Raw genomic sequence first — 25,357 nt, forward strand, 5'->3', positions numbered from 1 at the left:
TGAACCTCCCGAGCCGGGAAGTCTATTGTGCAGTGTGGTCATCACGTGAGGCAACCCCAATAAAACTACTCCCTAATTTGCTACCTAAAATACCATCGACTTGGCCCCTTTGGCTTTTCTACGACTAAGCCTCCTGGGAATTTTTAGCGCCGTTTTTATCTATATGGGGTTTTCTGCGACTCAGTGGCCTGGAGTCGCTGCTGAATTTTTAGTAGAGATTGCGTTGATTTTTTGGTAGGCGGGAGATAGTATAAAGTGGAAGTGGTGGAGTAGTGAAAGGAACGGGTGCACGGATAGAAAATAGATCAACAGGTTGTTTTTGTCGAACCTGGTTACTGTGTCAATGTGCACGGACAAAAAGTGTAGAATCTAAGGGTGGTTTTTTGGGAAAACGCTGGGGAATTTCACGGTCGTCTAGGTTGGCACGGACGAAAAGTAGATAATGCGGCGCGATTTGGATAAACATTGGTACAGTAGTAGAACTTGGATAGTAGCTCTTCAGCTTGTTCCCTGTGGTTAGTCGTGGTTAGTCGTGGCTGTCCCATCCGCCCTGGCCAGCTGCGGAATTTTGCCAAATGCCGCATCATCCCCAGACTTCAAGTACTTGGCCACCTTCCAGATGTTGTCATTGTCCGCCAGAAACTCGTTCCAATGCTTCTTCTTTTGTTGTCTGATGGCGTCATGATACTGCTTTGCAGCCCCTTTCGCCATCTCTTCCAGCTCCGTCCTGGTTTGCCCTGCCCGCCTCTCGGCTCGAGCGCGGTTCCTCCAGTTCGTGTATATTTGGCGAAGCTGCGTGAGATCCGTCGTCCACCACCGTTTGGCGTACGGCGACGCCTTGGCTTTTGATGCCAGGGAATGAACCGCCTCCACAACCACCGACATCAGCCTGTCAGTTTTCTCCTGTACGGTGCCTTCCGACGGCAATGCCTCCAGCGCGCTTGCAATTCTTGCGTTGATTTCTCTCCATGGCGCATTCTTCAGGAGGAGCCGAGTCTGTTGTTTTGGTCCGGGAACCGAAATGTCGAAGACCGTGTTAATCGCCCGATGATCTGAGCCGTGTTCCGTCCCGTGAATCGCGCATTGGACAGTTAATGCCGTCAACTCCTCCGAGGCCAAGACCAAGTCGACCGTTGTCTCAAAGACTCCGTCACTCCACGTCTTCGTTCCTCTGGGGAGCAAGCTGGTGAGGCCAAGTTCGTGCATAAGGTCAATGATCTGGTCCGCTTCACCCTATCTCACTAAAGAAACGTCATCTCCTCCCCAGAGCTAGTCGTGCCAGTTAAAGTCTCCGGCAACCACCACATCCACAACCCTACCTGCTTCTCTTCTTGTGTCTGTGATAACCTGGCGTAAGATATTACAAGTGTCTCGTAGAGCCTAAGCATCTCCTCCTGGTACGTAAGTTGATACTACCAGGACCAGCCGCTCAGGGAGCCTTATGACGGCTGCCGTCATGTCCGGTGACTCAATCGGTATCTGTTCCGCCTCCACATTCTTGTTCACCCACAACATGCTCCGGACCGCCCATCTGCCATCTCTCCAAATTATGGGGACCATTTTGATCCATTTGGGGTGTCCCATAGGGACTACCATGCACCACCACCCTTTCGACAACCCCACCCTTTCGTCAAGCAAAAAAAAAATCCACCACCAAAACTCAACACTTTCATTTACACACAGCTTGACCAGAATAAAAGTTATTTGAGAGCAATTGCTTCTATCAAGTATAGAATTAATTGAAATTTCTGTTTCCGTTCTCATACTGCTGAATAGGGCACGTGATATATGCGGGTAGTGGTAAGGAAATATCACCACTTCAACCCCCAATTTCCTCACCGCTCCTTCTCAACATTACTCCTGCTAGTCTCTCACAACACGACCAAAATGCCTTCATCTCGGCCTCGTTGGAAATATATAGAAGACGACATGGCCGAGGCTATATTGGATGTCACCGATAATGGCTTTTCACCCCCCCTCAGGCGGCTCAGCGACGCGGCGTGCCTCGAACCACTCTAATCGACAGACTTAACGGCCAAACACCCGTAAAAGAGCAAATACAGCCTGGCCAACGGTTATCCAAGAATCAGGAAGACAAATTGGCTTTCTGGATTCTTCGTCAGGAGTCTCTGGGATACGCTCCGTCCCACAATCAGATTCGCGCTTGCGTCATGGGCCTGCTAAGACAACAAGGCGACCAACCGGAATTAGGACGCAACTGGGTGACCAGATTCATTGAGCGCCGCTCAGACCTTAAGACTAAGATGGTTGGACGCCAAGGCCAACAGGTTTGACTCATCACGCCTAAAGCGGTTCATTGGTACTTCGATTCAGGGAGGGCCAGTACGGCTGGATTCAGCCTGAGAACACTGTTAACGTTGACGAAGGAGGCATCATGATTGGTTTTGGCAAGCCTCAATTTCGATTTTCTCTATAGTTTTGAAATTTGACTAACTAGACTCTCTCCGTTAGGGTTGGATAGCCTGGTGGTCGGAAGCGCGAACCTGAAGCGGAAAGCTCTTCTCAAGGGACCACAAACTCGAAGTTGGACCTCGTTCATCGAAGCTATCACTGCTGACGGCCGCGCCTTAACTCCTGGCATAATATTCAAGGGGAAGGAACTCCAAAAACAGTGGTTTCTTGACGAATTCAAGAAGATAGCCGACTGGCATTACATAACTTCACCTAATGGGTGGACTGACGACCACATTGGTGTTGAATGGCTTGAAAGAGTCTATTTGCCTCAGACCAAGCCTAACGACGAGTCTGATGCCAGATTGATCATTCTAGACGGCCATGGGAGTCATGCAACGGTACTTCCATTGTTTCCTTAACCAAAGGTTACTGCTAACCGAGCCAAGGACGAATGGATGGCTACGTGCTTTCTGAACAACGTTTACTGTTGCTACCTTCCAGCACATTGCTCCCATGGACTTCAGCCATTAGATAATGGAGTATTTAACGCCTCCAAAGCGGCATATCGTCGAGAGCTGGAAAAATTCGCTTCCCTGACCGATTCTGCTCCGATGGATAAGGTCAATTTCATCAGAGCCTACGCCAAGGCTCGTGAAGTGGGAATGACTAAGAAGAATATACTCTCCGGCTGGAGAGTTACTGGTAATTGGCCAATTTCACGAGCCAAAGCTCTGCGGCATCCAGAAATCCAAGAGGACAGGCCGAATGACAGCCCGAAGAGGACTCCAGAGCGGGCGCCATATTTCGGCTCGGATGATACACCAAAAACCAGCCGCCACATTCGTGATCTTGGGCTAAACAAAACACCAAAGACGCGGAGACGGTATAACGTGATAGCAAAAGGGTTTGAGACGCAGCAGCAGACGTTAGCGGCTCATGCAATGAGAATTGCTGGTCTGGAGGAGGAACTGGCTCGTTCGAAGAGAGGGAAGAAGAGGAAGGCTGTACCTAATCCCAATAAGCGTTTCGTGACTCTGGGCGAGGCTCTAGCGGCTGGAGAAGTTACAACCGAAAAAGGAAGTCAAAAGAAGCTTGCTGTGGTGGATGATAGCTCTTCGGAGGAGTCAGGGTCAGAATCGGAGGCTGCTTCGGTTATTGAAGTCAGAGAGGAAACCATACCACCTCAGCGCACCACTCGATCTGGGCGGGTAGTCAAAAGACCTAAATATCAATAGAAATATCAATTTCAAATTTACAGGAGGTAACCATTTGCAAATAACTTTTATTTTGGCCGAATTCTGTGTAAGTGAAATAGCTGAGTTTTGGTGGTGAAATTTTTTTTTTGCCTGACGAAAGGGTGGGGTTGTCGAAAGGGTGGTGGTGCATGGTAAAGGTATGGGTTTATTAGTACAGATCTATGAGTATTATTAAATTACATACGCTATCTTTACTCTGCGCCTTTTGCGCGTGAATTAATGCACTTCACTATGAGAGCTCATGATAAGACTTGCAGGCTAAGAATCACGACACATTCATGATAACAAAAAAATCTGATTCGCATTAGTGTAACAGAACCGAGTGGCATGCCGATTGAGCCAATAGACCAAAAGATCAACCAGTTGTGGCACTTCGTGCCGCAACTGTGCCACACCTCTATCCATCAGGCCTATGGCTCGGCGGGACTTGCGCGCCCACACGCCGGTCGTAGACACCGGAGAGGTCAGGCAGAGGCAAACACGAGACACCTCTCCACCCAAAGAAACAAAACACAAACACCACAAATCAGCGAATGGTCGCACGCGTCATGAAACAATTCCACGAACTGGAAGAAAACCTGGAACAAATCAAGAAGACACCGGAAGAGGAACGACTCAAGAACATTCCACCACAATACCGCATCTATGAGAAACTCTTCGCGGAAGAACTTGAAACAGGTCTACCACCACACACGCACTACGATTTGGAAATCGAATTCATCGATGGGAAGCAACCCGGCCTCAGCAAGCTTTACCCACTCAATGCGGCACAACTACCAGTATTGAGGGAATACATCGAAGAAATGCTACAGAAAGGATATATCAGGGAAAGCAAGTCATCTGTCGGATACCCCGTCATGTTCGTCCCGAAGGAGAATGGAAAGCTCCGACTTTGTGTCGACTTCCGAATGCTCAACGCCATCACAGTCAAGGATCGTACACCGCTACCTCTCATCAGCGAGTTGAAGGATCGACTTTTTGGAATGAAATATTTCACAGCACTCGACCTCAAGGGAGTCTAAAACCTCATCCGGATCAAAGAAGGACATGAATGGAAAACCGCTTTTCGTACCAAGTACGGACTATTCGAGTACCTCGTTATGCCTTTTGGACTCACGAACGCACCTGCTGCATTCCAACGAATGATCAACAACGTGCTACAAGAACATCTGGACATATTCGTTGTATGTTACCTGGATGATATCCTCATCTTCTCCGAAACGGAAGAAGAACACACGGAACACATCCACAAGGTACTGCGAACACTACAAGACGCCAACCTGCTAGTGGAACTCGAGAAGAGCAAGTTCCACGCCTCGGAAGTGGAATTTCTCGGACATATCATCTCTCGCAACGAAATACGCATGGATCCTAAAAAGATCGCCGCAGTCAAGGATTGGAAGGAACCAACAAACGTCAAGGAAGTGCAAGACTTCCTCGGTTTCGCCAACTACTACCGCAGATTTCTCAAAAGGTTTGGGAAAATCGCAGCACCACTGACCGACCTTACGAAGAAAGACAAGCCATTCGTAATGGGGAACAAAGCAAGAGAAGCCTTCAACGAAATCAAAGAACTCATCCTGAGTGAGCCAGTACTCAAGATGTTTGACCCATCTCGACCAATTGAACTCGAAACGGACGCCTCAGACTTTGCGCTAGGAGCCCAGATCGGACAACGGGGCTACTACATCCAATCGCGTTCTATTCTCACAAACTACACGGAGCAGAACCCAACTATCCCATCCACGACAAAGAATTCCTCGCAATCGTCAATGCCTTCAAGGAATTCTGACACTACCTCATCGGAAGCCCCCACAAGGTCAAGGTGTACACCGTTCATAAGAACATCACCTACTTCGCGACAACCCAACAACTCAACGGACGATAACTACAATACGCCGAATATCTCTCCCCATTCGACTACGAAATCATCCACGTCAAGGGAACGGAGAACGGCAGGGCCGATGCAATCTGCCGACGACCCGACCTAGACACTGGGAAGATTAAGGCGAAAACACAACTACTACATTATACACCGGAGAGACACCTCGAGCAGCGAACCACTGCCTGCGCCAAACAACGAACACCACCGACCTATCTGACCAACGAATGGAAGGAAAGGATCACCAACGAGATTACGGACAGAGAAGCACGCCAGATGATCTATCGCGACGCAACCAAAGTCAGCACCCTCGAAGGAATGATCACATTCCAAGGACTGATCTAGGTACATCCCCACCAACTGCGCCGAAGAATTCATCACCTACTGCCACAAGACCCTCGGACAGGACAAAAGAAGCACAAGATTTTACCTGTTCACAAGGCTGTTCGCAAGATAAATGTTTAGGTCATTTTATGCCAATCCGAGACTATTCGGACTCTAACCCGATGGCTTGGCGGAGCTGGCCGCCCAGTCGTCTCGTCTTGATGATATAGACGCCACACAGGTACAAATCATGCGTGCACACCGACTCGCCAAGTCTATTCTCAAATCACTTTCACACAAGAGTAATCAAATCTTCGTTGCAATTCTTTTGTTGTCGAATATTGTCCGGAAAGCTTCACAGACGTCAATGATTATAGAATAGTGCAATGCTTGGCAGTCACCGGTATTCACATTGCTCACGAGTCTACTTCAAATCTTGCACACTAATAAAACATACAGCAATCCAAAAACTCGTAGTCAGGCTGAAGGTAAATTTACACTAAGAGCGGAATACATTAGTATTCATCCCCAACCGTGGGTCCTATCATCTCACGGTGAATAGCCCTGACAACGGGTCTAAGCCACAATAAGGTCATGAAAAGAAGAGAAAAAAAAAAAAACAATGGGGGTACGGCTTTGTAAACAGGTTATGAGGATTGTTTGCACTATGCTATGCATTCCTTGCCGTTTGATTTACCTTGCCCCCACCTCGAAGGCTGATAGTGTGGTTAGTAACCAAGGAAACGCACCGCTCTCGTTATGTTTCGTGTTTAATAAATAAAAGATAAACTATTCTCTGAGAATATATGTAGTCTGTGGCAACTAATTCACAACTCTAGAAGGTACAAAGACACTTGGCCGTGCTTAAGAACACTCTCCAGACTGGCTTTAGACGAAGGTCGCTGGGCAGCGGTTTCAAACTCCTATGTCAAATCACTTAGTGAAGTTGACCGGCATGGGCAGGGTTAGCTCACCTCAAGGCTATCCCAGCCAATCATTCCAGCAAACATGGTTCTATCTCGTGATCCCCATGCACAGAAGCCGGCCTTTTGCTCGCCCAAAGTTGAGATAAACTTGTACCAGTCGCTCAGTACATCCTCGGCCGCATTCTTAATACCCTCCACTTTGACGTAGTGCGTGTACTTGGCTGTAGTCGTCCCGCCGGATTCAGACTGCGCGTCCGAGCTGAACAAATCGGGAGCAACGGGACTCAGTATATATGGCTTGATAGTTTCCCTGAATGTCGCAAATTTATTGGAAACCCGGAAGCTATCGAACGAAGATATATCATCCTATTCTGCAACCCGTTAGCTTATATCAGATATATTAAAGGTCTTTTAAGGATAGGAGTACCTAATACGATCACCATGCCACTGTGGTCAATAGCAGTGTTCTCGGATTCGTCTCGCGCCTCGATGATTTTACCCCGGTGGTAACCCAGCAACCCTGGAACATCCGAGAATGTGGCTTTGGCTGCCACAGGGGAGCGTCTTTTTGAGGCTCTGGAGGAGAGCAGGATCAGGGTTAAGATGGGGAAAGACAAATTCTGTAACTGGCATATTGAAGTAATTGGAGAAAGTGATGATGGGGCAAAACTTTGAGCATGATAGTGTTTAGTCGTTCTAAGAGAGTTCGATATCTGCCGACACAACTGGGTCTTATTATTCTTCATCAATGATTTAAATTACGAGCTCTTCTCTGGAGAGAGTCTCGACCATTCCCTGACGGAACAGCCGGGTGGCCGTCTGCGGAGAGAGGTGGGTCGCATCCGATAGATCGGCGGAGAGAAGTGGATACCCAGGTCTCGGGTCACCGCTCCGCCTGTCACTGTATGCGGACAAATGTGGTTCAATGCGCTTAGACTTTGAAAATCCACTACGGACTCATGGGATACGATAATGCTTAGAAATCTCGCGATTGTCACAAAGTCCTGGTGCGGAAGGATAATCGCCGCCTCTACGCAGGAGAACTAGATATAAAGCACATACAAAGGCAGATGTCAAACGTGGAAAACAATCCATATTACATTTATCCATCGTCCCTAAATCTCAACCACCCTACTATGTCGAAGCTGGTCTCAGTTATCGGTGCCACTGGCATCCAGGGCGGCTCCGTCGTCAGAGCCCTTCTCGACGACAACACCTACAGTGTGAGGGCTATAACAAGGGACAAGGCGAGCGCTGCGGCTCAAAAGCTAGCTGACAGCGGAGCTGAGGTCATCGAGGCTAACCTCAATAACTTTTCCTCCCTGGAGCGTGCTTTTGCCGGATCCTACGCCATCTTCGCCGCAACGAACTTCTTTGAGTCCTTCCCAGCCATTAGCGCAGATGAGGCAATTGAGAAAAGAATCCATCCAGGGTATCAATCTGGCCAACGCCGCCATAGCTACTCCTACCCTTCAACATTTCATCTGGTCGACCCTTCCTAACGCCGGCCGAATCAGCAATGGCAGATCCCTTGTCCCGCACTACGTTGGGAAGAACAAGATCGACGATTACATCAAGTCTAAAACGGAGCTGTTTGCCAAGACTACGTTTCTTTGGGTCAGCTGCTATGCTTCAAACATGCTGTATCCATTTTTCAAACCATTCCCTGTTACCACAACCGACCCACGGAAGTACATTCAACTCCTCCCAGCCCCGTCGTCGACGCCCATGAAATTGATCGGAGACGCAACGACAAATGTTGGTCTCTTTGTCCGTGCTATTCTGGATCAGCCGGAAAAGTCTCTCCCGGCCAAATTCGTCCTCGGCGCTACAGACAGGATGACTACTGGTGAGTTACTCTCGCTGTGGGCGGAGGTGAATGGTGTAGAGACAGAGTATGTCATGGCAGATAAGAAGACGTATTACAAGCTATGGCCTGGATGGGCTGAGACGATGGACGCGGTCTTTGTGTACTGGGGCCTTGTTCAAGAGAAGGACTACTCTGGCGAAGATGGGATACTGACAGCAGAAGACCTGGGAGTCATTGGGTTGGTCAACACGGCTACGGCTCTGGGCAAGATGAAAGAATAAGTAGTTGAATTGGGACATGATCATAGTTTCCAGGCATATACAAACTTTGATAAGGTGGTGGCTATCAGAGGAAGAGAGATCCAGTTCAATTCAAACTTATGTTATCTTGTGATTTAACTCTTGGAATGGCGTTTGACCAAACCCGAACTCTCCTTTGGTCTCGGTTTAATTTATCCGTATCATTATCGATTTGGTAGTCCATGGCGTTTCCGCCCACTTTGCTTACCACCGAACGAATTACCAATGCTCTCTCTCCTTCAGCGGGGCTTATATCTTGGCCTTTCAACTCTCCCCACGTCAACCTAACTCGACGTCTTGCCGCCGAATCAAGCATGTCGCTTCGGAAAACATCGTGTGCTGCCTGCGTTTCAGCCAAGCGCCGCTGCGACCGCGGCTTGCCGCTATGTCGTCGTTGCACGCAAAAGTCTCTGCCGTGCGAGTACCCATACCCGCCTACGGGTCAGTCGGATTCAACAAATCAGGAAGAGCCTATACCATCAGACACGGCGTTTTCCGGGCTTGGAAATATCGACAGCCTGGATGTCACTGAGTTCCTTGACTTTAGCCTCACCGAAATAGACGGTCCTTCGGTTGTTGATGCGTGGGAATCTGTGAGCTCACAGATAGCCGCCAACCTCGAGCATTTGCTTGTGCCCGAGCCAGACGAGGCGCTGCATTCGCTCTTCGGGCCCTGTTCAAGTGAAAATGCCAGCAATTTAGACGCACAGCGAGCAACCGACCACTCAAGACGTCACCGAAAGCAACGCCGTCGGGCCTCTCAACAAGCCAGGCAAACCAGCATCGCACCACCGCTGCAAGGCATATGGCCACGTGGATGCGAGGTCGAAACTTGGAGCTTCTGCGCCAAAGAGCTCCTCTCTTTCGTCACACTGTTTGCCACAACAGCAACCAGCCCCTTCATCCTGCAGCCAACTGACAACGGGCTTCACGCATCACTCCAGAGAGCCCTTGGTGTTTGCGCCGCATCCTGCACACTAAGCGAGCCACCATTTGACCAGCTCCTCGAAGCCGAGATGCAGCATCTCATCAACGCTTCTGTTGTTGGCGATATGTCCGTCGTGCCGGAGGATGCTTACAGCCAGGCTCTCTTCGCCTTCCGGCAGAACCTTGCCCGCTTACAGGCAATGGTGTTGTATCAAATCATTGACCTTTTTAGCACCAACCTTGTCCGACAGCATCGCGCCAAGCAGAATGAGGCCTTGATGGCGTCCTGGACGAGGGAGTTACTGCTGTGCATACAGTTGCTGGAGCTTAAATCAAAAGTGAAGATGTGGATGTTTCCGTACTCCAACCTCAACAATTACCAGTCCGTGAGAGAAGAGCCACCAGTACTTTCGTCGTCGCATGACATGCCTCTACAAAAAGACGAGATTGAAAGTGCTTACAGAACTATCCTCGTATCATATCTCGCCCGGTGCGTCCACTCTATTCTCAGGGATCAGAATGGCAATTTGATACCGGAACTTGGCTTGATGCCGGTTCTTGTACCTCCGCAACAAGGAACTATAGTAAGTTTGACATTGTGAGCAGTGTTTTCTGAACGCACGAGCTAACGGCACAAGGTGGAGACACATGATTTCCTGAATAAGGAGATTCACACAATGTCTTATAACGATTTTGCCGACCTTTGGGGCCAGCAAAGGAGCATGCCCGGACTGGACATTCACGATCGTTTTAACCTGCTTCTGATAGTGGCGTGTAAGGGCGTTGATGTTATGAACCCTAGTAGTCACACACACACACAAGTCTATTACGCCCGGTAGGCCATGCCCAAAGGGCTCTGAAGCTAAAAATACATACACAACTCTAGTTCTTGCCTTGATCTCGCCAAGCCCTTGTGGATCCCGCCTTGTTCTTTTGGTCTAGTCACCGCTCTTCTTCTTGGTCCTCATGAAGGTTAGCAGCAAGTCGACTTGAAGCCCAATTCCTCCAAGTGTTCAGTTTCCTATTTTCGGCGGCTGAAGCAGTGCCTGCTTTTGATTGTACGAGGGGTTTATAGTTAGTATTGCTAGGTTAGCGGAATCTGGGTCATCTCTGATCAAGGCGACACGTAGCGATTGCGAATTTGACTGTGGCTCGCACAGCGTCTATGTTTGGTGTCCACTTCTGTCCATCTGATGCCGCCTTTCCTCCTAGATAGAAAGAGAGGTTACCGCGTTTTGTGTCCGTACATTGAAGCACCTCTTTGCGGTGTGCCGTCCAATTCACGCAGTGTTGGAATAATTGGGAGCTTCCACCTCACTTCAGGGTCACATCACAAAGTCCTAGATTGAAAGTTGAAAGTCCTAGATGGAATTGCATGGGATATAAACCCCTAGGGAGCTCTCACCATGACAATAATAATAATAACCTTGGTTTTATCAATCACACCCAGCATCACTGCGCAATTCAACAACACAAGTTAGATAGATGTGAAACCGGATACACAACCCCAAAGTACAAAGCACGGGCCGCGTTTCATATCCAGTCGCACGAACCTAGTGGTGATATGCGACAATACACATACTATGTAGGTATTACGTCGTAATGCTCGCAATAATCATTGGAGTAGGGCCTGATTAATTTGTACTGCTTGTTGAGAAGTCTGGCAGAGGGGTTGAAGCCATGGTCAGTTACGGGTTGGGTATTCGAGCTGGAGCGCCACAATATCCGCGGTCGAACTTCCGTACCGAGCAGATATCTCTAATAGCGTCTGATCGAGCGCTTCCGTCGCAGTCTGAGGCTGGGGCTGCATGATCAGGCGCCCGACCTTTGCTTGGCCATCAGGCATCAGGACAAGCCCGCGGCATGACCGCACCGGATCGGGGGCGTGACTGGTGGTGATAGCCCGGGCGCAATATGTGCGTGACCATGCGTCGGCAACAAGCGCAAGGGCGATTTCATCGAAGCCGTCCTCTACCGGCAGTTCGACGGTCTCATGGCTCCAAAAGGCGAGAGTGTTTCCGACAACTCTCAAGATGCGATTGGCAGTTAGTTTAAACTCGCAAGCATCATATGCCGCGTCCCAATGGTCGACCCCGAGTCGTTGTGCCACTGCCTGTGCCGTCGGGTAGCCTGCGATCGCCTCGACTAGAGCCAGTGACGCGGGAATGGAGGCAGTCACGCCGGTGGTGCTCATGATGTTGCCGTCGATGACGTAGCGCCGGTTCCGGAGCCATTGAGACTTTGGAAAGCATCTCACCATCTTCTCGAAGGCGAACCAGTGAGTAGTCGCAGCCTTGCCGTCGAAGATGCCAGCGCGCGCGGCGATCCACACCCCTTCGCAGATGGTAACGATTGTCGTCCCCTTCTTCGCCTGTTCGCGGACCCATTCGATCAGCGCAGGGTTCTTGTTGTCGCCAATAGCCGGCACAACGAGAATGTCGGCGCCGGCCTTCGTGTCGTCGAACTCTGCCGTCGTCATGTCCGGCTGGAGGTGAAGGGCGGGGATCAATTTGACGACGCCAGGACGAGTTGAGACGATAACAACGTCTGAAATGCCCGACTCTTTGAGAATGCCGTAGGGGATAACCAAATCGGTGGTTTCCGTCCCTGCATTGTCGGCGATGATGGCGACGAGCCGGCGGATGCGTCCCGCCCTGGTCGGCGGCAACGCTAGTATTGGCCGGGCCTCGGCGGTGCTCTGGGGTTCAGCCATATAGATGCGGTGGTTATAAACCACAAGAGGTAGAATAGGTCGCTGTGTTGATCCAAACAGGGGGTGGTTTGGGGCAGTGTCTTGCACGATGATGGACACGGCCGAGGCAACAGAACCGGACAAATGTCAAATACATATAGGGGATCATCACCTCAGACAACCCCTGAAAAGGAAAGCTTTTCAGCTGGATATATCCCTTGAGTTGTGTTGAGCCTCCCGGCCGTACCGAGCCCCACATCCCCCCATTTGTCAGGAGGTACATGAGGGGAACGTAGTGATGCGTCATTAATTGATTCCGCCTTTATCACCCTACAAATCATTTCGAATTAATTGATGGCTTCCCAATCAATACCTATAGAGATATCGGCGGAGGCACTCAACGCGTATGATGATAATAGCTTCATCAACGAAGATAACAGCCGTCAAGAGCATGAGGGTGATAGCACTCGGAGACCGGCTTTTCCAGCTGCCGAAGACCGAGGCTTCAATTTTCAACCCTTCGAGGTGCCGCGACGAGAGCTACTCGTCAACAAGCTGCCCCAAAGCCCGCTGTTACTTTTCCAACACTTCGTGCCTATTTCCCTAGTCAATACCTGGGTCAAATACACCAATAACTGGGTTAACAGCCTACTTCAGAGCGGCGTTATTGATAGTCAAGAACATGAAATAACAGAAAGGTCACGCCTCCGCACCTGGAAGCCAACTACCGCCGCAGAGGTATATGTCTGGCTTGGGATCCTTATTTATATAGGGGTCCATAGCGAAATAACAGTCCAAGACCATTGGAAGACCCCTCAGCTGGAGGATCAGCGGCCTGAACACTCGATCATTAAGTTCATGACTTATGACCGATTTCAACTCCTTCATCGTCACCTCCGGCTTTTTGACCACACCAAATTCACTGACGATGACGACTTTCCTATCGTCTTCCAATGCGTTGAGCTGTGGTCTCAACATATTCAACTTGCAACAACAGAGCTTTGTAATCCGGGCTCACATCTTGCTGTAGACGAGGGCATGATCCGATATACTGGAAGGAATAAGCAAGTTACATACGTCCCCAATAAGCCTATCGACACAGGCCTCAAAGTCTGGATAGCTGCCCAGCTAGGCCTCTTCATGAGGTGGATTTGGCACCAGCCTGGCGCAAAATACGGCCCAGTTGGTGTTGAGAGGAAGAAGCCGGCATCACAACGAGGGAGGAGGAAAGGCAAGGGAAGAGGCAGCCAACGGAGGGCTCCTAACGAGGTTGACGAGGTCAAGGAAGTTATCCACGTCATCACAGAAGCTGGGGATAAGATCATGGCGTTGAACTCCACCCAAAGCGTCGTTATTGCCCTTATTAACCTGTTGCCGGAGTTGACATATCACGTCTTCGTGGATAACCTCTTCTCGTCGCCAGACCTCTTCCGCTCCCTTCGTCAGCACGGCCACGGTGCAACTGGCACAGCCAGGCCTAATTGTGGCATCTACAAAGGTCTTGCAGACGCCAAAAAGGCCGACAAGGCAGGGAAGTCAGGGTTCCAATTCAATGAGATCAAGGTCATCCCAACGGCAGATAATCAGGTAGGAAGACTCGACATTCTTCCTTACAATTCGGCTGATAAATTATCTTCTTCCTCTCTAGGTCAATCAGATCACTTGGAAGGATAACGCCCTCGTATTGCTCCTTTCAACCGTCTTTACTGGTGATGAGAGATGTGATCGCTGGAGGAGGAGACCGTCAACGAAGACCCCAATGGCACGGCCAATACCGCGCTTTTTTAGTGGCGAGCCGGTCAAGCTTATATCGATCCCTACTATTGCCGCTTCCTACAACGACGAAATGAATCATGTTGACCGAGGCGACCAAAGGAGGTCATATCTAGGCTATGATCATCCTATCCGCCGGGGCGCTTGGCAGGCTATTGCTTGGACCTTCTTATTAGATGTGGTCCTTGTAAATAGCTTCCTCTTACAGCTACACGGGCAGCCGGCTTGGAGCCGTTATACTAACCAGAAGAAGTGGAGGGAACGCCTTTACAACGAGGTCTTCAAGGCCTTCCATCCACAGAGCCGATCAAGGCAGGCATTCCGAGCCGGGGACGAATTTACGCCCGTGACACAACATAAACACGTCCGAAGAGGTAAAAAGTCGGACTGCCTTGCTTGTAAGGGGCTTCAATTAGGGCAGCCAAGGTCAAAAAGTACAAGGAGGCCTTTGGCGCCGGTGAGCTATAACAAAAAAAGGCGCCAGTCAATTTGGGGATGTGAGCAGTGTGATGTAGCGATTTGTAACTCGAGAGATTGCTGGTACTTCTATCATAGGCTAAATTAGGGGGGGAACAGGTATCTTTGATATGGCGCATTTTAATTGGCTGCAACCCCCTGCCGTGACCTGGCGGGAGGTTCAACACAACTCAAGGGATACCTAGTCTTGGCCCTAGGGTAGGTGAGCGTCCCTGAGCACCTGGAGGCCCCTGCAAGACAAATGCATTGGCCAACCTGGAGGCCCCTCTGACAAATGCGGCTCTGAATGGTCTAGGAGACCTGCCCCGCCTCAACAGCAGAGACGATTATTTACCTTGTTTGTTTACTATCCCCACAAGATGTCCAAATGCCTGGATACGTGTCTTCTGACAATCAGTTATCAACCACGTCCCTTTCCACTGCCATGACAGATCCTCCAGCCCTTTCCGAGTTGCAGCGACCGTCAGGCCACAGCAGTGATGTGCCTATTGACAACACGCCACCCCCACCATACAATGACGCATATGCAGGGGGTTCAATTGGGGTCGCATACCTGGCTATATTCGACCAAATAACACGTCAGATCGACGCGGCTGGTACTGGGAGCGCGGCTTTGAGGTCCAGAAGGGGGCAGATGAAAAGAATCGCTTCTGGTTGTGCAAGAGCTGCCATCAAAAGAAGCCGCATAAGTCGTACTTATTCGCTTCCAGGGGCGTTGAGAACATCAAGAACCACATGCTCAAATATCACCACCTTGATAAGGCTGGTGAGCCAGCGGCGAAGCGGCCTAGGCAGTCTTTTTTCGAGCCCGTTGGACTTAACGCGAACAATCGACGCGATCAGCGGATTATGAATCAGTACAACTCAGCCTTTGAACCGGATCAGTGGAAGAAGCGTCTTCTTCGCTGGGTTGTCCGTGATCAAATTCCGTTTCACAGGCTCGAAAGCGAACATTTCTGAGATCTCTGCCAGTACGCTAACCCCCTAACGGCTTCAAATCACTGCCTCCCACACCATACAACAATACGGGCATGGATAATTGAGGAGTACACGAGCAATAAAGGAATCATCGCGGAGTTGCTCCATGCGGCTCAGACGAAGATTCACGTCGCGTTTGACCTCTGGACAAGCAGGTCTATGAAATGCTTTGCAGGTAATTATATATTTCATGTCCCAGCCTCTGAGATGCTTTATCCATGGGACCATCCCAGAATGTGAGGATAGATCCACGCTACCCGGGGGTCTGTGATGTACGTACCTTAACAAGGCCGACCCCTCTCCTGAAGAGGCTACAACCCGTATGCAAGGCAATCCTGGCACTGCGTCAGGGAGTCGAGTATGGGACATACTCCCTACGTACGAGTTCCTACTTCAACATCTGGAAGAGTTCAAGACGCGATATAAAGATCATAAGGAACCACACTTCCGTTACAATATCAACCAGGCCTGGATGAAGCTTGACAAGTACTATGGATTGACGGACGATTCGCCCATATATGTGGCAGCTGTTGTGCTACACCCTCGCATGAAGTGGAGCTTCATTAACAAGTTCTGAACGACAGGCCAGACTGGCGTGACAAGGCTAGGCGCGACGTCAGACAGCTATGGGAAGCTGAGTACAAGCATCGTGTTATTCTCATTCAACCAGAGCGACCTCCGGAGCGGCGCAGAATTGTGGTGGCATCGGGCCTCAACGACTTCCTTGATAACCTAACATGTCCTGCAGCCCAACTAGAAGAAGACCGGGATGAATACGACCACTATCTTGCACGGACAGATGATCCAGAGGATTTAGCTTGTACAGATCCAATCACGTACTGGATTAGCAAGCGTAGTGTGTGGCCTCATCTCTCACAGATGGCCCTTGATATCCTATCGATACCTTGTATGTCAGATGAACCAGAACGAATTTTCAGGCTTACGGGATTCCTGACGCCGGCGCACCGTGCGAGGCTGGGAGGCAATATAATTGGAGCGTCTTTGTGCCTTGCGGATTGGGACAGGCGGGGGTTGATAGATTTGATAAAGTAATGGTAAGTCGGCTCCTCTGTAACATATATCACCGTGCTTGGTAACGGATGGGCAGTCAGCGCTGAAGGTTTCTGTTTAGTAATAACGTTATCTGTCAATCAATTGCAATCAATGTCAATCGACCCCTAAATTGATCAATAGTAATCAATATCAATCTACTCCTCCGCAGAGCCACATCAATCAACTACAATTTGGCCAGAATTGAATTGAATTAATTGATTAGCAAGCCTGATTGATTCCACCAGGTCGTTCGGCTCCACCAGTCGGCTCTTTGGTGTGCGACGGTGGGAGTTCAATCTCTATTCCTACCTCTGTGGCCCAGATCTGAAACTCGGAGTCCCTTTGAAAAGGTAGATTAATGATGGCCCTTTCGTTGTCGATTCTGATCTGGCAGATCGATGCACCCGTGTGTCGCTTGACTCGGGCCTCAAAGTCCTTGATGATCTTGCTGACTTCCGTCTTTGAAGCCAAGGACCAGGAGAACATCATGCCGCTGAACTCGTCTGTGATTAGCAGAACGTAGCGGTGTCCATTGAATGCCGCAGGGAACTCGAAGATATCGATGAAGGTCCTTGTGTCTAAGCGCTTATCCACATGATCATATCATAATGCTCGAAGCTGTTGTCGACTCATCGACTTGTCAACGCCTCGCCCCCTTTGTTAACGTTTATTCTTCTCTGCTATTCACGCCCGAGAATCCTACAGTTTTCATGCATCCATGGGTCTCTTGCTACCAAGTCACCATATCTCCCCGCCCACTCGCTTCACCATTTCGCTGAAATGGCCAACTTACCAAACCCTTCCACGTCCCTCATGCAACTCGACGGTGTCGCCAGGCTTCCCACATTCCAATATTCCGCTCTCTCCTCTTCAACAAGCGTCCGTCTCGTTCACATTCTTCCCTCTCATCCCGGAGTAATTCGCTGCGAAGTGACGAGTATTGATATTGGCAACGAGAACAAGCCACACGACTCTTCCTTCGTCGCACTATCATACACGTGGGGAAGTCCGATTACGATCCACGAGGACCCAGTGTCTTTCCCTGATGCAGCTGGAGATTCTAATTGGAGTCCGGAGCTACCATTTGTCTTCCCGACCATAGGAGTGGGGGAAACGCGCCTCTTCAACATAGATTTCGCCATGAAATACTACGTTGAGAGGCATCCAGGGGTTCCTAGACGCAAGACTCCGGAATCAAAAGAGGAACGAAAGCTGATCGAAATCAACGGCTGTTCTTTGCATGTGCAGCAGAACCTCTATGATTTCCTTCAAGACTTTCGTTCCGCTACGTTCGAATCGTCACGTGGATCAGCATCCCAAGATGACGAGGAAGAACACTCCCTCAAGTCCCCACCGATATGGATTGATGCCATTTGTATCAACCAGGACGACCTACAAGAAAGGGCTTCCCAAGTACTGTTGATGGGTCGTATATTCAGATCTGCGTCTAGGGTGCTTGCCTGGCTGGGACCGCCAGATAGTTTCACCGAGGATGCAATCCACGGGCTGGACACACTTTTCCACTCCAATCTTGGCCTAGACCCAGGAAATGTGACCATGGAGTCATTTCCCGGTATCGATCTTATTCACTGGGTTGCTATTTTTGCCTTCTTCCAACGCTCCTGGTTTCGGCGGGCATGGGTGACGCAGGAAGTTGCTTTTGGGAGAGAACGGCTAGCCATCATCCACGGCGGTTACATGAGAACATGGCACTGGCTCACTATCGTGTGCGTAACGCTGGAGAATTCTGGACTTCGTTCCAAGATATCGAAATTGGGCTACTCTCTCCTGACCAGCGCACCGCTGTCCGATGGCAATCGACGACTTCGAGTACTGGTCCAGTATCATGACGATCTGCGTGCCAACTCTCTTTCGAACACTTCAGAATGTCTCGACGAAGGTCAAGATGGTGTAGCCTTCATTTCCTCAGTCCGGGCCGTTTTATGGCGTCTCAGGGAGAACGGCAATGACTTACTTGCTGCCTTCCCTCCGCTTCTACGCGTTCTGCAGCTCTTCCGAGGAACACAAGCCACTGATCCACGAGACAAAGTCTTTGCATTTCTCAATCTCGCCTTGGATCAACGTGAATTGGGTTTGGTGCCTGATTATCACGCCAGCGTACAGTCGGTCTTCAGAAACACCACCGAGATGATCATGAAGACGACAAAGTCACTTTCCATTCTATCCCATGTCCAAGAACATGGTGACACTCGAATTGAACATCTTCCCGGATGGGTACCCGACTTTAGCGCATGGCTTCGTTATACACCACTAGACACAGGAGACGACGATGTTGTTTATTGTGCGTCCGGACCCGGCACTGAGGCTTGTTTTGAAGTCCTCGATGACGGCACGCTACGGATTGAATCAATCAGGGTAGATCAAGTCATTACCTGCCTGAGATTGGATGGCGACTCTGATGATACAGTTCATTCAGTTTTGAAAGCAGTTCTCAGAGTACCACATTGGTATCCAGTTGACAATTTTAAGGACGAGCTTGAGAACTTTAATGACGACACCTGGTGGAATTTTCCAACTGAAGAAATAAAGTGGACCGGCAATAGTGAAACCAAGGACGAGATATCAGATGAGCATGACGGAACCGATGAGGGTACGGAGGAAGAGTATTCCCGTCTGTCGCCGCCAATCCTCTTAACACAGATGTCGTTAAAATACTCCGAACACCCGCTAAGTTGCCAAGGCAAGAGACTTAACGACTGAATATCCAGCCCGAAGGGTAAATATCGTATATCTGCAATTTAATTCTCCTGGGAGGACCCCCTAGACCCCTCCTTTCTCTTGCGGCGGGTGACCAGCTGTTAAACCGCTTCAAACCTGTCGCAAAGAAGTTGACTGATAGTCAGGGTTCACTCTCACGCTTCCTGACAGGCCCAATCTAACTATTTACCGTCCATCAAACCTCCCCTTTCTCTGTAGCTTATAGCAACACATCGTTTAGTCAATATAGCGTGGTGGATACGGCGGATTGGTCAGCTGTTGAGCCTTACGGCGTTGTTGGTCAGCAAGGCGCATCTTCATCCCTGCCTTATAGTTAGCCACAAACGCAGTACGTAGTAAACGCAGGCGTATAAACCTTCCGTGGGCGTGTGGTTATAGAGGCTCTGACGGTCAAAAGGCGCCTCAAGGAGCAGGCCTTGCAGCGAGGTAACTCGTGAGACAGCAACATAACTAATACCGGCCTGGAAGTCGCGCGTAGCGAGGTCAGTAACTATCTGATCCTTTGTTAAGCTCTGGCACTTGTGAACAGTGATGGCAAATGCCACGATCAGGGGAAACTGCGTGCGAGCGCAGGTCTCGTTGCCCACTAGGAAATCCCGTGTGATGGGAAGGATGGGTACGATTTTCCTGCCCTCGTTAGTTGTTAGATACGGTGGTCCATCGTAGCTATCGAAATCCACCATAATAACGGCCGGGGGGTCTTCCCATAGGTTGGCGCCTGCATTCCAGGCGATATCGTATACAGTACCCTGGGCACCGTTAACTAGGCCAGCTGGCTGCCATAGATTAGTCGTGAGCATTACCCTGGCGCCCTTAGCAACAGGGAACTTGTTGGATAGATTGCCAGCGTTGTCGCTTGGCGCCTGCCCCGCGCCGCTGCCCTGATTCTTTGCCTCCACCTGTATTGCTGGGGAGTTAAGGTGTACCATATGCTCGTAATTGTATTCGTTGACGCGGGCTTTTGTAGAATACACCCGCAAAGCGGCCCTGAATCTATCAACCTCGCTCTGCGTTAGCTTGGCTTGTACCCGATTGCTAAGGAGGTTCCAGGACGGTATAGATAACTTAACTTCACGCAGCTCTTGCAAGGCCTGACGGAACCGGGCCTGATCATCACCAGCCTGGTGCTGTACCGTGGTCAGGAAGACGGTGCGGTCAAATAACCGGTAGGCCACCTGCCCTCTCCTTTCCAACGAAGACAGGCTGGTGCTAGTCGAATACAGGGACTTTTGCCGGACTGGTGGTAACTGGAAGAAATCGCCTACAAGCAAGACGCTCACACCACCAAAGAACTCGAATCTACGCTGTGGAAAGGCCTGCCGCAGTCGGGAATCGATCCGCGCCAGCTGCTCAAGCCCTAGCATGCTCTTTTCATCGATAACGAGGTACTTGACGTGCCGTAGACGGGACTGAAGGGCGGCTGCGTCGGCTGGGGGAAGGTCGGTAAAAGCACCACCTGCTGGGAGACGTAGCAACGAATGTATGGTGCTGCCCTGTATCTGGTTACTCGCAACGCCTGTTGGCGCTACGCGGCAAATGGGGCTAGGATTCGGTAGGGCAGCCGCCTGAAGATGGGAGGAAAGCACCTTGATAAGGAAGGACTTGCCTGTACCACCACCACCGTCAACGTGGAGAAGGATTTGAGCAGGATTTTGCGCCTGGAAATGGCCCATGAAGGTGTCGTACACGAGCCGTTGTTGTGGGTTAAGCTGGTCACGCCAGTGAGGGCCAAGAACCTCCACATCGTTGGCTATAGGATGGCTAGCGATAAGGTCTTTCCAGTAGCTGTCTTGAAATTCCGGATAAGTGCCCACATGCCCTGTCCAGTCGTAATTGACGTCGATATCGCGGCGGCCAAGTAGGTCAAGACCTTCCTGGGTAAGGGGGTTGTCAGTTAAAAGGGCGGCGAGGCGGATCCAGTCTTCGTCATCAAATTCCTCCTCCACAGGCAGAGTCTCGTACTGATCCTCTTGAGGTTGTAATCGAGCCTCTTTTGGCCGGCCGTAATGGTCATCACCATGACTGTGGTGCTGCCAACAATAGGAGAAGGCCTTAGCGTGAGAACTAAAACGCTGGCCGTCAAATGTGAGGAGATCATCAAGCCGGCGATGTGGGTGGTTCAATGTTAGCTTTACACGGCAGTAATCTGGCCACTGTTGACCTTCTGGATCAGCCTGATAGCGAGGAAAGTAGACCAATACACGAGGCCTGCCGTTAACATTGCTTGGCTGCCATTGCTTCCACATCTCCTTGAGTGCGTTAAGGCTTCGTGAGGGTCAGGACAGGGGGGTCCGGTCCAATTAAAATAGCGCAAATTAGAGGTACTTTAATCCCCACCTATTTTATATGGTGATAGAAGTCCCAACAATCTTGCGAGTTACAAATCGCAACATCACATTGCTTGCAGCCGTAAGATGACCTCTTCAGCCCCTTCCTTTTCGTATTGCCATTGACACCGGCCAATGGCTTCCTCTTGCTTCGTGACCTAATTTGACCGCAGCGGAGTCCTTGACAAGCAAGGCAAGGGCTGTTTTTCCCTCTTTTGACGCGTGAATGCAGCTAGCGCCATAGGCGTATTTTCGTCGCCAGCTCGAAATCGCTTCCTAGAATGACCAGTCCAATAAGCCGCAATAAGGTCATCTATAAGGCGGCCTCGCCAGTCACTTTGAGACCGTATTTTCTTCCACTTTGGCTGCCCATGAAGCTGAAGAAGATAGCTGTTGATGAGGGCTGCGTCAAGAAGGAAGGTCCAAGCTATAGCCTGCCAAGGGCCGCGACGAATTGAGTGACTGTAGCCTCGTGATGCCCTCAGTTGGTCACCACGGTCCACATGATTCATCTCATCGTTGTACGTAGCGGCGATAGAAGGGATCGCAAAGGCCTTGACGGCTTCGTCACCAAAAAAACGCTGTATTGGCCGTGCGCGGGCTTGATCTGTATTTGGCCTCTTCCTCTTCCGTATGACAGGCTCGTCGCCTTTGAATACAGTAGATAAGAAGAGCACGAGGGCGTTATCCTTCCACGCGATTTGGTTGACCTAGGGAAGAGCAAGTCAAATTAGGAGGGGCTTTATAGGTAAATTTAACTTGGCTTGCTACCTTATTATCAAGTGCTGGAGCCATTCTGACCTCATTGAACTGAAGGAGCCTCCGGCCGGCAGAATCATCGTCTTTGAGCTTCGCGAAGGGGGCGTAGATACCACAGTTGCGGCGGGCCGTGCCTGTGGCCCCGTGGCCGTACTGACGGAGGCTTCTAAAGAGGTTAGCGGACGAGAAGAGGTTGTCAATAAAGACGTGATATATGGCTTTTGGCAGCTTATTAATAAGGGCAATAACCACGCTTTGTGTCGGGTTGAGGTGTGTGTAAAGTCGCCTTCTTCTCTGAGATCGAAGCCGCGTTACGAGGCTAACTGAACCGCATCTCTTCTTCGGCTCGTGCCAAAGCCACCGCAAGAAGAGGCCTTTTTGCGCCGTGGCCCAGATCTTGAAGCCCACGGGGATAGGCTTATTTGGGACTTGTGTTGTCTGGTATGACCTTCCTGTATAGCGGATCATACACTCGTCCACAGCGATATTCGTGCCCGGCTTAAGGAAGTCAGTTGACGCGTATTGTAGGTGCCGAGACCACTCGTCAACGGCGGCGAAGACCTTCGCAAGGCCAGCTTTGGCAGCCTCTTTGGCGAGGCTGAAGGGGTTGAAGAGCCGAAGGTGCCGATGAAGCAGTTGAAAGCGGTCAAAAGTCATGACTTTGAGGATTGAATGGTCGGAACCTTGGTGCCCTAGCCGGGAAGTCTTCCAATGGTCCCGGATTGTGATTTCCTTATGAATTCCTATATGAATTAGAAGCGCAAGCCATAGATATACCTCTGGCACGGTGGTTGGCTTCCAACTACGAATTCGAGCCCGTGGCTTCCAGCTGCGACTGCGAAGCAAATGATCAACCCATTCATTCGTATATTTAACCCATTTTGCGACTAGGAAATAAGGCACAAAGTGATGGAAGAGGTCAAGAGGCTGCTGGGGCAGCTCTTTGACCTCGAGGTCGCGATTGGGCACCATCACCGGGAGGAAATTGGTGCCGCAGCTAGGGACCGGGTTGAATGCAGGTCGGCAGGTGAAATCGGCTGGCTGCTCGCGGCGGCTATTCTCTTCTGTAATTATAATACTTGGATCAGAGGCACTCAGTGCCTGACTAGGGATTGATTGGGAGCTCATGAGTATCTTCAAAAAGATTTGTATGGTATTTTAGGTGGAAATAATTAATGGAGCACTATGCCGTACCCCTCTCGTACCTACGTCATGACTAAGGTCATGTGGGTCAAGTAACCTCACGAAGCCTTAACGCACTCAAGGAGATGTATGTCGCACAGGAGACCGGTCCCTGCGGGCCCGCCAATGCCTTTCGGAACGAGCCTTCGGATCCTCTGATTTCCCTGTGGTTATTCGATCACGGCTCGGTATATGGATTGAGAGTAAGTATTATACGGCGTTAGGTGGTCCTTTGGGAGGTAAGTAAAGGACGAAGGTTTCGTTTCGCATCACTGTGGCTTACCGCCCAGAACCTTATCTGCCGTGTGACGTAGGGTAGGTAGGTAGGTAGGTTATTCGCTCGGGAGGACACACCCCAGAGGGCCTTTGCACTAAGCTGTTTCCGTTTCGTACAGAGCTTTCCATAATCAGTGTGACGTAGGGATTCGATACCATGGGAACTTTACGAAAGAACTCGACTCATCAATTCTCCTAACATAACAAACTTGAAAAGCTTCCGAAATAGCAAATTTATATTATATGATATCCTCATCTTTATTTCTTTGACCGCCTCATCTTTCTCAGGTTGTAGTATTGAGCCACTCTCCATGGCGCCAATCGATTACTCCAAATGGGACAATATAGACACCGATTCCGAGCCACAAACGCCCACTGAGCAGGTGCCTCCGGTCGAAGCAAACCCACCCGCTCCAGCCACCTCGCAGTCGACTGCACCGGCATCGACGGCAGCACACAGCGTGTCAGGGTCCATCCAAGCCGTCATCGTCCGGTGCGACGTTGAGAGACTGAAATTCGTGCCTTGGTCCGCTACGACGATCCAGGCAGATCATCCCATCTTCTCGCAGCCCGTGCCTCCCGTCCCAGGGCTCATCGAGGTCCCGCTGGTCCTCCACCGCGTAGGCACTCGGTCCGCCAACCGTGCCGACCTCGACAACCAGATCGCCACGTATCTCAATATCGACGCCGAGTCCGGGTTTGCGCCCCCGGAGTGGCGGTCCTATGTCGGCACCGTGGTGGTCGCGCGCAAGGACATGAAGCCGTTGCTGCCGCACCATCTTGAGGGAGTGTGGATGTACTGTGACCGCATTCTGGACCTCTTCAGAGAGGGAGAAGGCGCGCCGAGAAGTCTGTACAACAGACAGGCCTTCGAAGAGTGGTGGAAAGATTATTGTGAGGAACAGAAGGAGTTCCGGCCGGGGAAGGGAGGCGAGAAGGATCCGGATGATTGGCGGGCGGTGAGGTCGCCTTATGAGATGTAGGGGTCGTAATTCGCCCTAAGCGTGTGCCCTGAATAACGGAAACGTTGTGTCTCGCCGTCGGGCGATCTTTTGGATGGTATCTCACGCTGTCCTACGCATGGCTTTGCTGACTTTCAAATACCCGTCTCGTTTCTGCCGCTAGATCCGTCAGTCTCTGCATGCCATCAACTATACTCTGGTCCAGCTTATTCCCGATGAAATCCTGGTGTCGTATGGGACTGAGAAGCCTGATGCCTTGTAGTGTCCTACACCTGGATAGCTGCACATAGAGACTAGTAA

General features: G+C 50.4%; 12 protein-coding genes across 12 annotated transcripts; 7 read left to right on the top strand and 5 right to left on the bottom strand.

The window, feature by feature from the left end:
• Positions 1-516: 516 nt before the first annotated feature.
• MRS44_013725 (uncharacterized protein) lies at positions 517-1,206 on the bottom strand (the record flags this gene model as incomplete). The annotated part of the gene is made up of 1 exon (XM_065617183.1): positions 517-1,206. The coding sequence occupies one exon, from the start codon at positions 1,204-1,206 to the stop codon at positions 517-519; it is 690 nt and encodes a 229-aa protein (XP_065473255.1).
• A 965-nt stretch (positions 1,207-2,171) lies between these two features.
• MRS44_013726 (uncharacterized protein) lies at positions 2,172-4,693 on the top strand (the record flags this gene model as incomplete). Its single annotated transcript, XM_065617184.1, has 5 exons — positions 2,172-2,288; positions 2,339-2,402; positions 2,473-2,813; positions 2,862-3,623; positions 4,202-4,693. 5 exons carry the CDS (start codon positions 2,172-2,174, stop codon positions 4,691-4,693), a joined length of 1,776 nt encoding a protein of 591 aa, XP_065473256.1.
• Positions 4,694-4,771: 78 nt separating this feature from the next.
• MRS44_013727 (uncharacterized protein) lies at positions 4,772-5,662 on the top strand (the record flags this gene model as incomplete). The annotated part of the gene is made up of 1 exon (XM_065617185.1): positions 4,772-5,662. The coding sequence occupies one exon, from the start codon at positions 4,772-4,774 to the stop codon at positions 5,660-5,662; it is 891 nt and encodes a 296-aa protein (XP_065473257.1).
• Positions 5,663-6,704: 1,042 nt separating this feature from the next.
• Positions 6,705-7,436, bottom strand: MRS44_013728 (uncharacterized protein; the record flags this gene model as incomplete). Its single annotated transcript, XM_065617186.1, has 3 exons — positions 6,705-6,800; positions 6,852-7,146; positions 7,303-7,436. 3 exons carry the CDS (start codon positions 7,434-7,436, stop codon positions 6,705-6,707), a joined length of 525 nt encoding a protein of 174 aa, XP_065473258.1.
• Positions 7,437-7,939: 503 nt separating this feature from the next.
• Positions 7,940-8,894, top strand: MRS44_013729 (uncharacterized protein; the record flags this gene model as incomplete). Its single annotated transcript, XM_065617187.1, has 2 exons — positions 7,940-8,235; positions 8,321-8,894. 2 exons carry the CDS (start codon positions 7,940-7,942, stop codon positions 8,892-8,894), a joined length of 870 nt encoding a protein of 289 aa, XP_065473259.1.
• A 332-nt stretch (positions 8,895-9,226) lies between these two features.
• MRS44_013730 (uncharacterized protein) lies at positions 9,227-10,816 on the top strand (the record flags this gene model as incomplete). Its single annotated transcript, XM_065617188.1, has 3 exons — positions 9,227-10,423; positions 10,478-10,674; positions 10,726-10,816. 3 exons carry the CDS (start codon positions 9,227-9,229, stop codon positions 10,814-10,816), a joined length of 1,485 nt encoding a protein of 494 aa, XP_065473260.1.
• A 707-nt stretch (positions 10,817-11,523) lies between these two features.
• Positions 11,524-12,552, bottom strand: MRS44_013731 (uncharacterized protein; the record flags this gene model as incomplete). Its single annotated transcript, XM_046277632.2, has 1 exon — positions 11,524-12,552. One exon carries the CDS (start codon positions 12,550-12,552, stop codon positions 11,524-11,526), a length of 1,029 nt encoding a protein of 342 aa, XP_046125849.2.
• A 333-nt stretch (positions 12,553-12,885) lies between these two features.
• MRS44_013732 (uncharacterized protein) lies at positions 12,886-16,336 on the top strand (the record flags this gene model as incomplete). The annotated part of the gene is made up of 4 exons (XM_065617189.1): positions 12,886-14,118; positions 14,180-14,678; positions 15,365-15,693; positions 16,049-16,336. The coding sequence occupies 4 exons, from the start codon at positions 12,886-12,888 to the stop codon at positions 16,334-16,336; spliced, it is 2,349 nt and encodes a 782-aa protein (XP_065473261.1).
• A 695-nt stretch (positions 16,337-17,031) lies between these two features.
• MRS44_013733 (uncharacterized protein) lies at positions 17,032-17,298 on the bottom strand (the record flags this gene model as incomplete). Its single annotated transcript, XM_065617190.1, has 1 exon — positions 17,032-17,298. One exon carries the CDS (start codon positions 17,296-17,298, stop codon positions 17,032-17,034), a length of 267 nt encoding a protein of 88 aa, XP_065473262.1.
• Positions 17,299-17,592: 294 nt separating this feature from the next.
• MRS44_013734 (uncharacterized protein) lies at positions 17,593-19,533 on the top strand (the record flags this gene model as incomplete). The annotated part of the gene is made up of 1 exon (XM_065617191.1): positions 17,593-19,533. The coding sequence occupies one exon, from the start codon at positions 17,593-17,595 to the stop codon at positions 19,531-19,533; it is 1,941 nt and encodes a 646-aa protein (XP_065473263.1).
• Positions 19,534-19,767: 234 nt separating this feature from the next.
• Positions 19,768-23,765, bottom strand: MRS44_013735 (uncharacterized protein; the record flags this gene model as incomplete). Its single annotated transcript, XM_065617192.1, has 4 exons — positions 19,768-19,853; positions 19,907-21,816; positions 22,047-22,588; positions 22,650-23,765. The coding sequence occupies 4 exons, from the start codon at positions 23,763-23,765 to the stop codon at positions 19,768-19,770; spliced, it is 3,654 nt and encodes a 1,217-aa protein (XP_065473264.1).
• A 641-nt stretch (positions 23,766-24,406) lies between these two features.
• Positions 24,407-25,078, top strand: MRS44_013736 (uncharacterized protein; the record flags this gene model as incomplete). The annotated part of the gene is made up of 1 exon (XM_046271306.2): positions 24,407-25,078. The coding sequence occupies one exon, from the start codon at positions 24,407-24,409 to the stop codon at positions 25,076-25,078; it is 672 nt and encodes a 223-aa protein (XP_046128594.2).
• Positions 25,079-25,357: the final 279 nt, after the last annotated feature.

Source organism: Fusarium solani (assembly GCF_023522795.1).
Source record: "Fusarium solani strain SB1 chromosome Unknown bctg00000009, whole genome shotgun sequence".
Lineage (NCBI taxonomy): Eukaryota > Fungi > Ascomycota > Sordariomycetes > Hypocreales > Nectriaceae > Fusarium > Fusarium solani.